General features: G+C 49.0%; 1 protein-coding gene across 3 annotated transcripts; it reads right to left on the bottom strand.

Moving 5' to 3' along the window:
• Nucleotides 1–724: 724 nt before the first annotated feature.
• LOC111812501 (zinc finger protein 30 homolog) lies at nucleotides 725–12,456 on the bottom strand. 3 transcript variants are annotated; one of them, XM_023700755.1, is made up of 6 exons: nucleotides 12,233–12,456; nucleotides 6,279–6,355; nucleotides 3,573–3,640; nucleotides 2,072–2,198; nucleotides 1,405–1,497; nucleotides 725–975 (listed from the first exon to the last, which is right to left on the bottom strand). In XM_023700755.1, the coding sequence occupies exons 3-6, from the start codon at nucleotides 3,597–3,599 to the stop codon at nucleotides 848–850; spliced, it is 375 nt and encodes a 124-aa protein (XP_023556523.1). In that variant the 5' UTR covers nucleotides 3,600–3,640; nucleotides 6,279–6,355; nucleotides 12,233–12,456; the 3' UTR covers nucleotides 725–847. The 3 variants fall into 3 exon arrangements, with proteins under 3 accessions (XP_023556523.1, XP_023556521.1, XP_023556520.1); XM_023700753.1 differs by lacking the exon at nucleotides 6,279–6,355; XM_023700752.1 differs by lacking the exon at nucleotides 12,233–12,456 and having other exon boundaries at nucleotides 6,279–6,377.
• Nucleotides 12,457–15,760: the final 3,304 nt, after the last annotated feature.

Below are 15,760 nucleotides of genomic sequence, written 5' to 3'. Positions count from 1 at the left end.
GTCCATAGCAGCTGCACCTGATGTCCGAATTCCGTTCTTCTCACAGCCCCATGATACACAACATTCAGTCACTCACTGTGCTGGGCAGTGGCAGCAGGCTGTATACAGGCTGTAGAACAGCTATATAAGCACAAGCTGAATGTGTGCACTGGTGCTGCTAGGCCACGGCTTCAATGTTAAGGTTAGGTGGAGAGCAAGCGTTGCTGAATTATGGTGTGTGCAGCTTAGAAGAGGGTTACTAGGATGTGGCCCCATGACAAACCAAGGAGCATCTATGTGTAGTAGTAAGACACTGTCTGGAGTCCCCGCAACAGTATCATAATGACATGAGATAAAACCAAAACAAGTTACTCAAGGTAAAAAAAATGCCTTATAAAAAATATCCACCTATTAGAAAGACATAGCAACTGTAAATATACACCTAAAAGAACCACCCTGAAAATACTTGAAGGAAAAAATAAAAATTGAAGACAGAAAACAGTAAAGAGGCAGACTTCAACATCCCCTTTTTGTAGTAGAACTGGCAGGTGAAGAAGGAAATGGGACTTGAACATACCATAGGCCGCGGGGATGGCAACAGAACACTTTAAATGTAGACTGTGATTTTTGCACTACTCTTATGGATGAATACTGAACAGCACTGAATTGTACATGCTAAATGAGAAGATTATGGCGGCTTATGACTATCTCTGTAAGCTATGTGAATAAGAACACGGCAGCCTGCTTTGCACAACAGGAACAAGTAACTTTAATGAACACAGAATCTATGGAAATCCAGGTATTTACAGGAAAAAAAAAAGTGCAGTTGCCGTAGTTTAAGGCGGCTCTTAACTTTTTACAAGGAAAACTAGAAAAGGTCAACAACTAACTTTTGTCTTGTCTGCTCAACACTGAGGATTTCCAGAAATCTTTCATCGTATTGGATGAAATGTCTGTAAATTAGGCGAGTATATCTTCTTAGTTTTGTGATGTACTCTAGTGGAAACAAAAACTGTATCAGTAAGATGTCTTAAAATAGTTCAGCATAAAAATGTAAATTGTGATACATTAATTTGTCATGAAAAGCAAAACTTAAGTTACATTCTTCTATAGGTTAGTGGACAATACTACAAATTAAAATTTTGTGATTTTGTAAAAACAAGAAAAACTAAACAGGTGATCCCACATAACCAGTATTTACAAAAACTTTCATTTGCCCAAAGATAAAAAAGCCCTGCATCATGTAAAACACTGAAGCAGAGCGCTGTCCTCAACAGTTTAAAAGGAAACACAGACCAGTCATGGACATAAGGGGCCTGATGTATGGTCCACAGTGCTGGGCATGGAAAACATGTGTCTTTCCTTTTAATGTAACCAAGGGAGAAGCATAAGACAAGCTGGAAAACACAGCCCTGCTTAACTTACCAGCAAGACCAACCTCCCAGCCCCTCTGGATGAGGGCATCCCTCTCTTCCTCCAGTGCCAGGTTCGCATCAGGTCTATCTATGGACGCTGCAGCTTAAGAAGAAAAAGTGACACAATGATGAACAAAGTCACAAGGTCGACTTCATCCTGAGACTTCAGAGACAAGCAGAAGAGACAGGGACAGTGATTCCTGGATGAACTGTAGGAGGGACTCTACAGTCTCAGAAGGGACACAGGAAGAAGCATCAGAGGTGCTCCATGGGAACCTGAAATACCATGGGAGGTGGATCCCTACTTCAGGGGAAACAAGACTTTCTTGGTTAGAATGTTAAATTCTCATGGTGGAGAACAAGTATATGGCTCCTAAGAGAAATTCCTAAGGGTAGACAAAGGAACCAGTTCTCTCAAGATAATCTGCATATTCATTGTTAGGGTAAAGGCGCCAAGATGTATCTCAAGTCCTGATGGGCCCAGAGCATCACTTCTAAGGCAGGAAGGGAAGAAAAATAACTGTATGACTAAAAAAGGAATACTCTTTGGAGGTCAGTACACCCCAGAGCTTTCCCCATCTGCCCATCATGGACACTGCCATGTGAGGCCTTCTAATAAAGGAAGGCCCTTCCACCACCAAGAGCCTAGGCACAGACAGCCAGCATGGCACTCTTACCCAGGGAAGCCACGGTCTTGCAGTTCTCCGCCATCACTTCTGCGTACAGGGCATTCCCCACAGACGTGAGGCTGGCCCATTCATTCTCACTGAAGGGCATCTCCACATCATCCAAAATCTCCAAGTCCTGAAAACAAATCCTACACTCAAACTTCAAGGTATGATGTCAAAACTGGCACTGAAAGCCTGGTGAAAAGCACATATGATGACAGTAGTTTTGTGTGAAATGTGGAAGTCTGGTAATAGAAAGCTATTAAATGTAAGTCAGTAAGTCAGAACTCACTTCTCCAGAGAAAAACATATCTCTATTGTGAGCTTCTCACCATGTGAGCTATAGCTGAACCTGCTGTGCAGCAGCTGAGTTTGAATCTGAGGACTGCACACCGTGAAAGAAAGTGACCAACACCTTGTGCCATGCCTCACTAGCTGAGTACACACTCCAGGGGTTATCTGGGTTACTCATATTTCTGCCATTTTCCAATCCTGCTTTGCTGTCTGTCCTAGAAAACAACTAAAGTCCATCTATAATAGAATGGAGAGATAAGATGTGGTATACTCAAATGATAGAAAATTAGCGATAAAGAATAAACATTGGTATATGCAACAGCATGAGTGCCAAGTTCACAGAAATGATTCATGAAAAAAGCAGACACACAAGTACATGTTGAAAGATTCCATTTACACCAAGTTCCAGAACAAACAAAATCTACAATAATAGAGATCAGTGTAATGGGTTAACTAAATTTTGTACTATGATTGTAAACTTTGTGCTTTCTGTTGGATAAAGAATGTGTACTCATCCTCCAAAGTTGTTTAGTAACTAGAGACTATTTGTTGTTTTACTAGGATAGGCTTCCTCCCGTAACCATTTTTCTGTAAGCATAGTCAGCTTAAGAAGTATCTTCTAAAAGCAGCTGGATGTGCTTAACTCCTTGTGACCTCTTGTGCAAAAACTTCACGTGCAGGGAAATGAACAATGATCCCAGAAAAATATGTTGAGTAATGGTCACGCTGACCCTGAAGGTGTTGTTCTGTATCAAGTTATGAATTTGTTTTACCAAACAGGATGTGGTCTTTTGTTTTAAAAACCCCTTCCCAGGCTAGGTGCCCTTCAGTTTCTGCACAAGAACTGACTGATGGTCCTGAGCGCAGTAATACAGGCTCTTTAAATTCCAATGTGGATTGCGATCTGGTTACTTTGCTGAGCTGACCCATAACAGAGTAACAAAATGCTAAGGAGGACATAAAAAAAGGCTTTTGGGTTGCTAATAATGTTCTAGACCTTGATATGATAGTAATGAAGATGGTAATGCAGATTTATACATGTCTAAAAAACAAGCAATACAGTTAAGACTTGTGTTGAATGTAAGTTAAATGTCAGGAAAAAATTTGCACACGAAATATCTTCCATATTTATGTAAACACGTGCAAAGTATGCAAACAGACAAAAACATTTACGAATGCACATACATATAAGTGTGTACAATGAAAGCCAGCTCACCTTGGGTTTGGACACACCTGCCATCATATGATCTTTTATTCTTTAGGGAGAGGCAAAGGTCTCAGGACCTGAAGATAAAACATTAATGATCACATTGTAGGCAGCTAAATTAGAAATATTATAGGCAATCAGACAGGGCCAGGCCCTCAAGGACAATATGGAAGACAAGGTGACCTTACAACTTTGGAAGAGACAGACCCTTCCCGATGTGGCCCAGAGCTCATGACAAAAAAGTAAATACAGTCACATACTTCCCTAGGGATGGACATCAAGGATGGATATTCTAAATAGGTATCAATCACCTTGAAAGAGCCCAAATTAGTCAATGATTCAACCTCCAACCGGAAGAGATCCTGTCCCGTATTCATGCCCACTTGCTACTTGACTTGCTTCCCCATTTGGTACTGGATTTAATAATTTTACCTGAGCAATGGTGCTTGTAATTTCATTGGTTGACCATAGCTTTGTCCCACCTCATGCCCACCTAAGCGAGTTCCCATGTTCTCCACCACCATACACCCACCTCACCACATGGTTTTATTCTATAAAAGTCCCTGGAAGAGACAGCTTCCTGGCAACTACCCACTCAGGCCCCCCTTCTATCCCTCTCTGGGACAGAAGCTTTCTTTCCCCCAATCAATATATTCTACTCTTAACCTCTGTTTGTTCCTAAAATTCATTCTTCAGTTTTAGAGAACACAAACTCATCTCAGGTACCTTTCAGATTAGGAATTTTTTTCCCCTATATTATTAGTAACTCTACCTAACACAATTCCTAAATACTACTGACCCATCCTGTTTGGAAGGCTATGTGAACTATCATCTCTTCTTCAGGTATTGCTTGTTACAGCAGCTATTCTAGACTCATGTGAGATACCAAGCACACAAGGGAATGCAGAAAGGAACTAGAGGTCATTCAAGGAATTAGTAATGAGAAGTGGGCAAAACTGGACTTCCAAAGAAAACACAATATAGACCCACACAAGTACTGCCACACAAGTCACACAGGATTTCTATCCAAAGTCAGTAATCTATACTAAATTAAGTACCTATTGTAGTTGTGTGCTGTAATTTTCTAAAATTACCATGGTATCACAATCTTCCTGTAAGTACTTAACAGGACTGACACATAAAACAACTTAAACTGGCGTAGGCCTACGATCCCAGTTCCTGAGAGGCTGAGGCAGGAGGATAGCTTCAAGTTGGGAGGCCAACCTGGGCTACATAGTAAGTTCAAGGTCAGCCTAAAAGACATAATGAGGCCCTTTTAAAAGGAGAAAAAAAACTTGAGGCCAGGGAGATGGCTCAGTAGAATAAGCGCTTCCCTGGCAAGCACAAGGGCATGAGTTCAATCCCTGGTTCTGCCAAAGGAAAAAAAGAAAGAAAAAAACTTAAGCAAAAAGGTCTCATCTATACAGCTGATAATCTAAAAAGCAAATCACTACTTAGGCAGCATGCAGCAGCCAGGGTTGATTCCCAGCTTGCCATGCCAACCCTGCCCCTGGGGCGAGATTTGAGAAGGCATGTTGGTGCACGCCTGTAATCCCAGCACTTGGGAAGCTGAAGCTAAAAACAGAAGAATCACGATGAGTTTGATCTATGTAGTGAGACCCTGTAAGCCCTATCCTAAATACAGAATAAAATAAAAAGCAAATCAACTGGAAGAACAGCAATGGAAACCACCCACAAAACACTCTACTTTTTTATAAGGAAAAGCACGTGGAAGCTGATCCATAAAGAAAAGCCTCAAAAAGAGGGCAGTAAACTTGCAAGAAACACCCTCCACTATTGGCAGAAACCACCTATTTAAGCCAACTGATTACAAAATGATCATCAGATTGCGACAACAGAACAACAGTCAAGTAAATGTGAGAAGGGGCAGGCAAGATAGCTCAGTGGACTAAATGCCTGCTTAGGCAAGTGCAGGGACCAGGGTTCGATCCCGGAACCACCTGCAGTGCAGGCCCCAGGCCCCAGCCCCCAGGAGCACTGACCCCCAACGAGACTGGGCGGTGGCGCACGTGGTGGCACACCCTGTAATACCTGCGCTGGGGGAAGGGGGTCTGAGCTAGGAGTTTCACTACGAGTCTGAGCTTCGTAGGCAGACCCTGCAGCAAATACATAAAACTGGAAAAAAAAAAAAAAGTAAAATAAGGAGTAGAGCCTGATGGGAGGGCGTCAGGCGAGCCCCGTCAGTAATCTCATGTCTCTCTCACACGCAAAGAACCACGTCAAACACGCAGCTTCGGACTCGCGGTTCACCAGAGGTGAGCAGAGGCAAACAAGTAATCACACGTGCACACGCCAACTCCCGCGCAGACGCCGACCGGTGGACACGCCCACACCTCACCGGCCGGCACGCGCCGCTGCGCCCCGCCCAGAGGAGGGCGGCGCCCGCCATCTTGGCGGGAAGCACGCGCGTGGCTCCGGCGGCTCTGCCTCCCAGCCACGGCGCCATCGTGCCCAACGGCGGGGCCACCGCAGCCTGACCGCCAGACACGGCCGGGCAGGAAGCAGCGGACTGGGCAGGCTGCGGGCACCGGTGACCGGGGCCCACACGGACGAGGCTTCCTGAGGCCGTCGACGCCAGACCCCCTCAGAGCCGGCGGCTCCCGGGCAGCGCCCCCCTCGCCCCAGCCAACGCAGCCCACTGCACGGACGAGTTACCCGCCCTCAGGGACCTGTCCCGCCCTCAGCGCGACTCACCGTAGCGCCGGGTGGCCTCTAGAACTTTCCACAAGAGACAACTGAGACTCCAGGCAGCAGCCCTCAGAAAGGAGGCCCTGCGCCGGGGGCGGTAAGATAAGGTGGCTGGGCCGGAAGTGCGTCATCACGCCACCCCCTCCCCCCGCTGTGTCTGCCCTCGCATTCGCTCTAGGAATCTTGGAGGACCCCACCACCGTGGTTGTTCTGGCCACCAGCCGGGAGGAGCAAGGCTGGGGACAGCTGCCTGGAGCAGCGAGGCTCGTTCCCGCTTCGCCTGCCTGCACTATTTCATGCCTAAACAGGCGCAGTCCTGCTCAGCTGTTCTTCCTTGGGCTTGCGGGTTCCTGTCTTCAAACATACAGAGCCGCACATGGTGGCTCACGCTTCTCTGGGAGGCTGAGACAGGAGGATCACAAATTCAGGCCCAGTCTGGGAAAATATCAATTTATTAAGGACCTGTCTCAAATTCCCAAGAAATAGGGAGTGGGCTGGGAATGCAATGCAGCTTTAGTGTCAAAGCCGTGGGTTCAGTCCCCATATGCACATGTGCACGCGCGACACACACACGCATAGATGAGGCATCTGACACCTGACACATCCAAATTAGGCTGATCTTATTAGGAAGGGGTTCATGCTTCTCAGGATTGTTCTGAGGCCTAGCTCGCTCAGAAAAGAGGAGCCTGGGAAAGACTTGCTGGTGAAGGAAGGTCAAGGACTCACTTGGAGATCTTCCTGTATGCCCAGAAGATCCTTGGGGGTCAAAGATGCTGTCCCTGCGCCACAGGAGGACCCGGAAGGAAGGAGCCCTCGCAGGTTCTTCCTACCCTAATCAGAGCACCCTGCCCACCCAGGCCACACATCCTCACCCACCTCCATCCTGCAGCCACTGTGCTGTCCCACACACACGTGCTGCTCCTCAGAAACCCAGCACCCCACCGCAATGCCCAGTCCACAGGGCACCAGAGGCCCAGCCATAGCCCGCCAGGGCCAGACCTTGTCCCCCACCTTTTGGCCCTGTGCAACCCCATGAGCCCACTCATGGTAATCTTATCTCCCATCCTCAGTGCTTGGATCCTATGGGAACCTCGCTGATCACTCCCACACGACCTTTGAATATGGAAGAGTAGGGTTAGGGTCTCACACTCTGCTCACCCCAACATGTAGGGCTGGGTAGGTATGCAGAGACCAAATCAAGAGAATCAATGCATAGTGGGAGGTATAATATTGATTTTAGAACAGCAGTTTAGTTTCAGCCAAATGTTACTGTCCTTAATCTTAAATTGACACAATTCGAGGATGATGGAATATGGAGTTTCCATTGTAATTCTGTAATAACTTAAAGACATGAAATGTATTATTGGTCTCTAAGGTTGCACACATTTAAGTACATTTCTATACATATTTGATAAATTCTCACACATGCGGTTGCTTTAAATAAAACTGAAGCATATGTTAAGCCATTTAGGACCATCGCTTTACATAACTGTGGGACCTCACCTGCCCTCTGCTGGTTATAGAAACACAATCCCTGTCTGTGGCTATAAACTCTGACCCAAAACTCCCACCTTGCTGTTGAGCAGCTTTACCTTGACAAGTAAATGCCCCCTGTGATTCCACTACCTCCCAGGAGTTCCCTCCTCACTGAGCGACAGCTCAGCCCTTTTTATTTTTTTATTCTGAGACAGGCTCTTGCTAAGACACTAAGTTGGCCAGACTAGGCTCAAACTTGTGATCCTCCTGCCTCAGCCTCCCGGAGTGCTGGGATTACAGGCGTGCACCATCGTGAATGACTCCCCTTTTGTACAACCCTGTGCAGCTGCTGTCTGATAAGACTAGAACAATACTACCCTCTCCTGGTCCATCTCCTCCTGCCTTGATCAGCCTAGAAATCAAATTCACCATTGTGTTTGTTATTTTGTTATTCATTTCTTAGTTTTATTGTAGTTCTTTTCTGTCTTTTACAGTCTTCTTCTTTTCTTTTTTTGTATTTTAGGGAAGGGGCTACAGGCTGTTCAGGGTCTCACTACTAGATTGGACTCATAGTGATCCGCCTGTTTACAGCCTCCCAAGAGCTGGGATTACAGGTGCACATGCGCCACCCTCACCCCCATGCCCGGGGCAGAGGCGGGGCCTGCATGGCAGGCCTGGGTAGCCGTCTTTTGAAATCACATTATTTACTCTCCTAATGTGCTGTGATTTGTTGCTATTTTTAGCTTGTACTTTACAGAGATTTGTTTTGTGGCTACCGTGAGGCTTACAAAAATATTTAATTATAAAAGAACATTTTGAAATGGTGTACAATTTAACATATTGGAAAAGAAAGAAAACACAAAAATTGCCCATAAATAGCTCTTGCCCTCCAATTCTCCCCACACGGTGGATTCTTGGTCTCCCACTGCGTGCCTTCTTACTTAGCCTACCTTTTAAACTGCTAATTTTTTTTTTTTTTTCGGTTGTAGCCTTCAAAATAAAACCTGAATGCCTTACACACCATGTTTATGGCTTCCGCTTTGTCTGCAGGTTGCTCTTTTTATGCCTTCTGATTCTGTCTCAGCACCAACACCTCTCACTTCACAGGGGCGCCCCTCAGCCTTCCTGTGGTAGAGCGCTAATGGTGATGAATGCTCAGCTTTTGTCTGTCTGCCTCCCTCCGTTTATAAAAACAGCTTGGCTGGACGTCGCAGGAGTCCCTCTTCCCCACTGTGAGAATCCCGTTCCGCTCTACTGTGGCCTGCAAAGTTTCTCTGAAGAGTCTGCTGTTGGGGCAGTCGGGGCGCGCACGTGCTGTTGGTTTCTCTTCTGAGGCTGCTTTGAGACTCTGCGTCTACCTTTGGCCCTTGAGAGCCTGCTTATAGCGTGTCTCGGAGTAGATGTGGTTGACCTGAACCTGACTGGCGCCCTCTGCCTTCCTGTGCCTGGATACTTCTACTCTTCTCTAGGTGTCAGAGGATTCTGTTATTCTGCCTGTGAAAAAGCTTTCCTTCCGTAGGTATTCTCCAGGCCCTCATGAGTCCCGGCAACTCAAGACTTGGCTTTTCACGCTGGCCCAAAGGGCCTGTGAGCGCCCACCATTCTCTTTCCACTTCTTTTTCTGTCTCTTCTCCAGATGTGCATGTCTGACTAGTTTGTCTCGGAGCCCAAGAATTCTTTCTGCTTTCTGCTCTAGTTTTGAGGCCTTTTAATTTCTTTTTTTTTTTTTGTTTCTGTATTAAATACAGAATTTACAGGGCATACGGGGTCTCATTACATAGATCAGACTCATAGTGATTCTCCTGTTTTCAGCCTCCTAAGTGCTGGGATTACAGGCGTGCGCCACCATGCCCACTCTCAGTTGCCATCTCTGCACGCCCTGCAGGCAGGGCCAGCACAGCACACCGGGAATCGAACCCCAGCCACTGCACTCTGCCTAAGCAGGCACTTTAGTCTGCTGAGCTGTCTAGCCAGCCCTCTTTTAATTTCACTTAGTGTACATTTCCACTCAAGGATTTCTGGGTTTTTTTTTTCTTTAATATATTTCTTTTAATTTTTATTTATTTATTTGGTACAGGGTCTCACTATGCTTCTTGGACTCATGGTGATCTTCCTGTCTCCCCTCCCCAGAAATGGAGTTAGAGGCATGCACCACCATGCCCAGTTTCAGTGGCTGGCCCAGTGCAGGGCTGACTCAGCATGCAGTACTAGAAATTGAACCCAGGTCCTTGTACTGCCCAGGCAGGCGCTTGGGCCTCTGAGCTATCTCCCTAGACCAGTTTCTGGGGTTTTCATTCAAATCTCAGCGTTGGAGATGTTGGCTCCATGGTAGACCACTTGTCTAGCATCCTCGGGCCCAGCTTTGGTCTCCACAACCCCACTCACACAGAAAAACGGACTTGCCAGCCTATTACGTTTCCCCAGTGGAACACCGAATCATTTCCTGTTGTCTTGAAGTCATTGCTTTCCTTAAAACAGCTATTTTCAGAGTCCTTCGCCCAAGATTGCATGTATCAGCTGCTATGTGGTGACTTCCCGGAGCTCTGTGTTGCCTGTGGGTGAAGTCGTGGCTCCCTGAAGCTTCGTGGGACTGGTCGTTACACAGCGTCACCTGGGCACTGGAGAATCGGGTGCTTGCCCTCACCCTGCACACCAATGCGGTGCCACCATCTTTCCTTTCTCGGGCAGACAATGACCCTCACCATGCTGGTCTGCCAGCTTTGGGAGAGGAATGGGTGAGAAGGCCCTGGGCCCCCAACACCACAACACTGAGGGGCTGCCGAGGGGTACTGTGGACTGAACGCACTGCAGCCACCACAGGGGCTGAAGGCACAGCATCCCAGGTGACACAGGTGAGCTGGGGCAGCAGCAGTCCCTGGGCCCCCTCCACAGTGCTCTGAACACTGAGGCCTGGGCTGTCTGTGCTCCTCTTCCCACTGTCCCCAGTAGGTGGCACCTCGCTCCACACTGTGCCATCAATGGTTGGGGGGTGTAGGTGGGCGAGTCCCTGGGCTTTGTAGGCTGATGCTAAGCTGGTGGGTCCCCAGTCACATCCACCTGGCCTGCAACTCAGGCCCTCCCCACAGCGGGCTGCATAAGGAGTGCACCCTGCTGAGGAGTGTGTTTCTGCTCCATGCTGGGCTGGCCTGGAGTCTCCTCTGGCCTGGGAGAGGGTGACCCTGGGCCCTAGCTGGCGTCCTGCGTGGTCACAGCTGGTGCAGTGCTGAGCTCTAAGGCAGTCCTGGGCCCACTGTCCTGCCCTCGCCCAGCGTTGCAGTCATGACCCTGGCTGTACTACCCAACGCGGAGGACAGTGTTGTGGAGCCCAGCTGTTGGCAACCTGGCCACAGCAGACCAAGGCTCAGCCTGCTGGTGCTGGTGAAGAGTAGAGGCTCAGGGCACTACCAACATTGGCATTCCATGGCAGGCCTGGGTCTGGACACTTCCAGGGCACCCTATGGAACCAGCAGACAGTCCCCTGCCCACAGTGTCCCTGAGGAGGCAAGCACAGGAGTCCCCAAAGAGGCCCAAAGTACAAGGCCTCCCCTGGGGCAGGGTGGACAGGGCGCACCCTCTCCAGGCCTCTGAGGGAGCAGGGAGGGTCCAGGGTCCAGGCCAGGAGTGAGGTGAGGGGGCCAGGAGCTGCTGCGCAGGTACCTTGAGACAGGAGAGAGACCCCAGCCCACCCGGGTATACGTGGCAGGCCCTACTGAGTGTGCAGCTGTCTACATCTACACAGAGACAGACATTTGGGAACAAAGAGGAACCCGTGGTGAGACCCAGACCGGGGCCTAGGGCCACAGCACGCCAGGGCCACATCGGCAGCTTCTACACTATGCTCAGCCACACACAGCACGCTGGGCAGGCTGTGGCATGTGCTCACATGCAGGCTGCGCATGTTCACGGGGGGAACCCAGCAGTGAGCTCTTGGTGTCCTGCCAGGTGTTACAGCACAGGATGAAAAGAAAGAGCAAGAGGCCAGCTGGCAATGCAGTGGGGACCTGGGGTGGCCAGTGTTCAGAGGAGACCAAAGGCCACGAGGCAGCCAGAACCCTGGCATGCACTGATGGAGGAAAATTGAGAGGGGACTGTCGACGACTCATGGTCATGGTGCTTTTATGCCAATGATGGTCTTTATGTTGATGAGGACAGGTTAGTGAGAAGTTTGTCCTTTCCCTAAGGTGAGACCCTATTACTATTACCACTGAGATCTCCAGAACCAGATGAGGTCAGCGGATGTAACCTCACCCCAGGGTATCACAACTTCTCAGACATTGAGACCTCACCTGTGACCTGAGGCACAGCGCATTATTTTGCTGTGTACTATAGCAGGCTCAAATGGCCAGGGACTAGGTTGCAGACAAACCCTATTCACAATTTAATTATGAAATTGTTTTCCCGAAAAATTATATAGAATGGCCCTCAATGTGCACACATGCACACATGAACACATTCACATTGACAAGCCTGCCGGTGTCCCTTACCTGGCGTTCCTGTCCCACTGACAGCATCATGGGCGCAAGGCCCCCCTTGTGCCAGTCTGTGCTGGTAGAGCTCGGGCTATGCCCTCTGCCCGCTCTCTGTGAGCAGCACAGAAGTCCCTTGGGGCAACACTGCAGCGCTAAGGAGAGCCATCTTTCCTGTCCCAACACACATGCCACCTTCAGAGCTGGACTTTGCTCCCAGGACGGAGCGAGCTGTGAGTCCTTTGTGAGCGCGGGAAGCCTGGGTCCTGGGGGAGGGGTGCAGGGAGAGAGGGAGAGAGGGAAGGAGAGAGAAGGAGAGAGGAGACATTTTTTAAAAGATAAAAATATAAAGGAAAAAGTAAAATCCACAAGACTACTCAGTGAGCCTCTGCATTATAAAGACAGGGAGGAGCAGGGCTGCAGAGCCTACACCCATCCCTCTCCCCAGCAGGGAAGCCAGAGCACGAGAAGCAGGGCTCTACATCGTGTGCTGGGCCTCTGCTGCTGGGTGAGCCAGAACCCAGGCCCTCGTGCCTCCTCTGGACGGGTGGAGCGTGGGCCTGCCCACACAGGCGCAGCAAGGAGGCCTTCTGAAGTAGAGCATGTTCTCAGCTGTGTGCTGCCCTTGTGAGCACTCTGAGGGCCACAAGCCTTGACCCCGCACTTGGCCTGGATGTGGAGCCACTGCCTGTGCCTCACAACATCTCCCTGTCGCTAAATCCATGTGACAGCTGTCCAGTAGGACCTAGCAAAACAGCTGCCAAGGTCTGTCTGATCTAGAAGCAGCGCTTTCCCCTTCTTAACAGATCCCCACACTCTGAAGGGTGCCATCTGCAGTCAGCCTCGGGCTCCGCTGCGCTGGCACCCAAGGCCCTCCCGGGCGTGCAGTCCGCCTCCCGTACAGCGCCTGTGGATGCGAGCATTAGAGCTGTGCCCTGCACCTCGTTTCCCCGGCCCCCATTTCTCCCAGCTTGGGTTCCTCTGATCCCCTCAGCACTGGTTCTTGTCAAGAATCCCACTGAGTCAACGCGTGGCCCTAGCAGTTACCGTATCTGTCTTCCAGGGCAGACTCCTTTCCTCTCGGGCTCCAGCACTCTCAATGGAAAAACTCAACAGTAACCACAAGAGAACTAGACAGGCACTCCTCCGTTGAACAAATATTTGTAGATGACTTACTGTTGTGCCGGACAACACGCTAGGCCTTGGGGATGCAGGGACGACAGCCCACGCTTCTCAGAAGCTTATCCTTGGGGACTGGGGAGATGGTTCAGTATAAGTGCCTCCCTGGCAAGTGCAAGGGCTTGAGTTCAATCCCCAGTTCTACAAAAAAAAGAAGAAGAAAAAGCAGCTTATCCTGCCCCAGCTCAAACTCAGGTCAGGAGGCCAGGCCTTCTCTTCTCTGCTCATCCTCTTGTGACCGCATTGGGCAGCCTACCATGGCAGGGACAGCAGCTGACCCCGGCAACCTAAGGGAGGAAAGCCTCGTTCTGGCCCCTGGTTTGGAAGGTTCCCAGCTATGGTTACCTGACTCCAGCGCAGAGACAACACAGCAGGGGGCACGGCAGAGGAAGGTGCTTGCTCAGGATGCCCAAGAAGCAGAGTACAGGGAAGGCAGAAGGGAGCCAGGGGTCAGACACAGCACCCCAGGTCCAACCCCCATAACCCACCAAACATACCCAGGGCTGCACTTACCTTAGCTCCTCGGTGTCTCTCACACCAGTCATGTTGACCACCAAGATGAGCAATCAGCAGACCAAAGCACCTGCTTAGGCAGATGCAGGGGTCAGGGTTTCGATCCCCAGTGTTCTGTGCCGGTCCTACCCCCAGGATGCACTGAGACAGCAATTGAGACTGGGTATGGTGGCGTACCTGTAATCGCAGCGCTTGGGAGGCTGAACACAGGAGAATCACTAGGAGTCCGATCTCCATAGTGAGACCCTGTAGACCCTGCAGACCCTGTAGCCCTTTCCTAAATACAAAAAAAGAAGAGCAATCACCATGATCCTGTGTGGGTAGCCTGAAGTCAAGCAGGGGAAACCCACCTACAGAGTGAGAACTGGCAAATCCTACAAGTGAGTTTTTCCTGAGTGCCAACCTGTTAGCACACCACCAAATAACACAGATTTCACATAGAACAAAGACATTAGAATGCTTCACATTGGGAAAATTAAAATAGAGGTATGAATTACAAAGTTTTTTTTTTTTTTTTCAGAACTGGAGATTAAACTCAGGACCTTGTGCTGAGTTTAGGGAAGCGGTTATTCTACTGAGCCATCTCTCCGGCCCCACAAAGTAATTTAAGAGAGACTTCTTTATGGAAGTAAATAAGAGAGGGCTTTTCTGACATAATTCTTTTGTTCTATACAAACTTGCACTATGCGGTTCAGGCTGGCCTTGAGCTCACTATGTAGCCCAGGCTGGCCTTGAACTCGAGCCAGTCCTCCGGACTCAGCCTCCTGAGTGCTGAGGTTACAGGGGAGCCCCGACACACCCAGATGACAATATAAAATTTGAGCTGAGACACGAACGGTGAAGAAAACCCAGTCATGCAAAGAGGAAAGAACAGAATAAACAACTAGGATTCAGCCATTTAGGGCAGTTAAGGTCTGCTCTTGTCTGGAACACCGTGATTAAACAGAATATTTAAATGGGAAGTTCCAGCGGAGGGGAAATTGTCACGTTCAGAGCCATGTGCTGTGGTGTGCTGTACCATAGTAGGCCGCTGATGGGGGTCTAGGTGGGTGTGGTGCTAGCAGGGAATCGCTGTGGGCATGACCTGGATGGATGCATCTCGCCCGCGATGAGTACCGTGGCTGCCTGTCTGCCCTCCCACGACCCTCTGCCACGCTGCCCCGCCTTGGAGCCAGCCAATAATGGACTGGAACCCCTACAAACTTTAAGCCAGAATAAACCTTTCATACTTGAACTGTGGATGCTTGCTATTTTGTCACAGCAAGCAGAAAGTGACAAGGAAAGATTTTGGTAACAGAGAAGTAGGTGGGTTTTTCTAGAACAGGCAATATCTCCCATGTCCCCACTGGTTTTTGTGCCGCATCTTGAGCTGTAACACCAGACAGTTAGTTTCCTCTTTTGTCTTGAGGTCTGGCCCACAATGGACAGCATCCATCTCTCTCAAGCTGTAAAGTCACCTTGTCTTTAATTCTGTCTCCTTGAGGGACTAGCCCTAACTGACTGCCTAAAATATTTTTATCTAACTCACTGCCTGCAACATTTCCCCCTCTGAAGAAGTAACCCAAACTGCCATGAGGGAGGTATGGGTGATGACCGCTCTGGCTTCTTCAGGATGAAAGGGGTTGTAGTTGTTGACTAGCAGTCAGAGACACTCTCCAGAGGTTCTACCTAAAGGATCTCAGTAGACACCAAGCATTTTTTTCTTGGGTAGGTGGAATGGCTTTAAATCTGGAGGAGGCAAAGCCAAAAAGCAATTAAACATGCACAACACTAGTCAGAACATTTTGTAGATCCATTAGCACTCTTTATTTTTTTTTTTCTTTTGGACAACAGTGACTTCCAGCTTTTTTTTTT

This window comes from Octodon degus, unplaced genomic scaffold, assembly GCF_000260255.1.
Source record: "Octodon degus isolate 3935 unplaced genomic scaffold, OctDeg1.0 scaffold00126, whole genome shotgun sequence".
Lineage (NCBI taxonomy): Eukaryota > Metazoa > Chordata > Mammalia > Rodentia > Octodontidae > Octodon > Octodon degus.
The sequence above is the reverse complement of the archived record's forward strand: the minus strand, read 5'-3'. Positions and strand labels throughout refer to the sequence as shown.

Excerpts from the sequence above, each read along its gene's own strand:
- LOC111812501 (XM_023700755.1), bottom strand. The coding sequence starts at position 3,599 with ATGATGGCAGGTGTGTCCAAACCCAAG. Across the intron at positions 1,498-2,071 it reads CAAGACCGTGGCTTCCCTGG|CTGCAGCGTCCATAGATAGA; the intron begins GTAAGAGTGCCA and ends TTTCTTCTTAAG. Across the intron at positions 976-1,404 it reads CTGGGAGGTTGGTCTTGCTG|AGTACATCACAAAACTAAGA; the intron begins GTAAGTTAAGCA and ends TGTTTCCACTAG.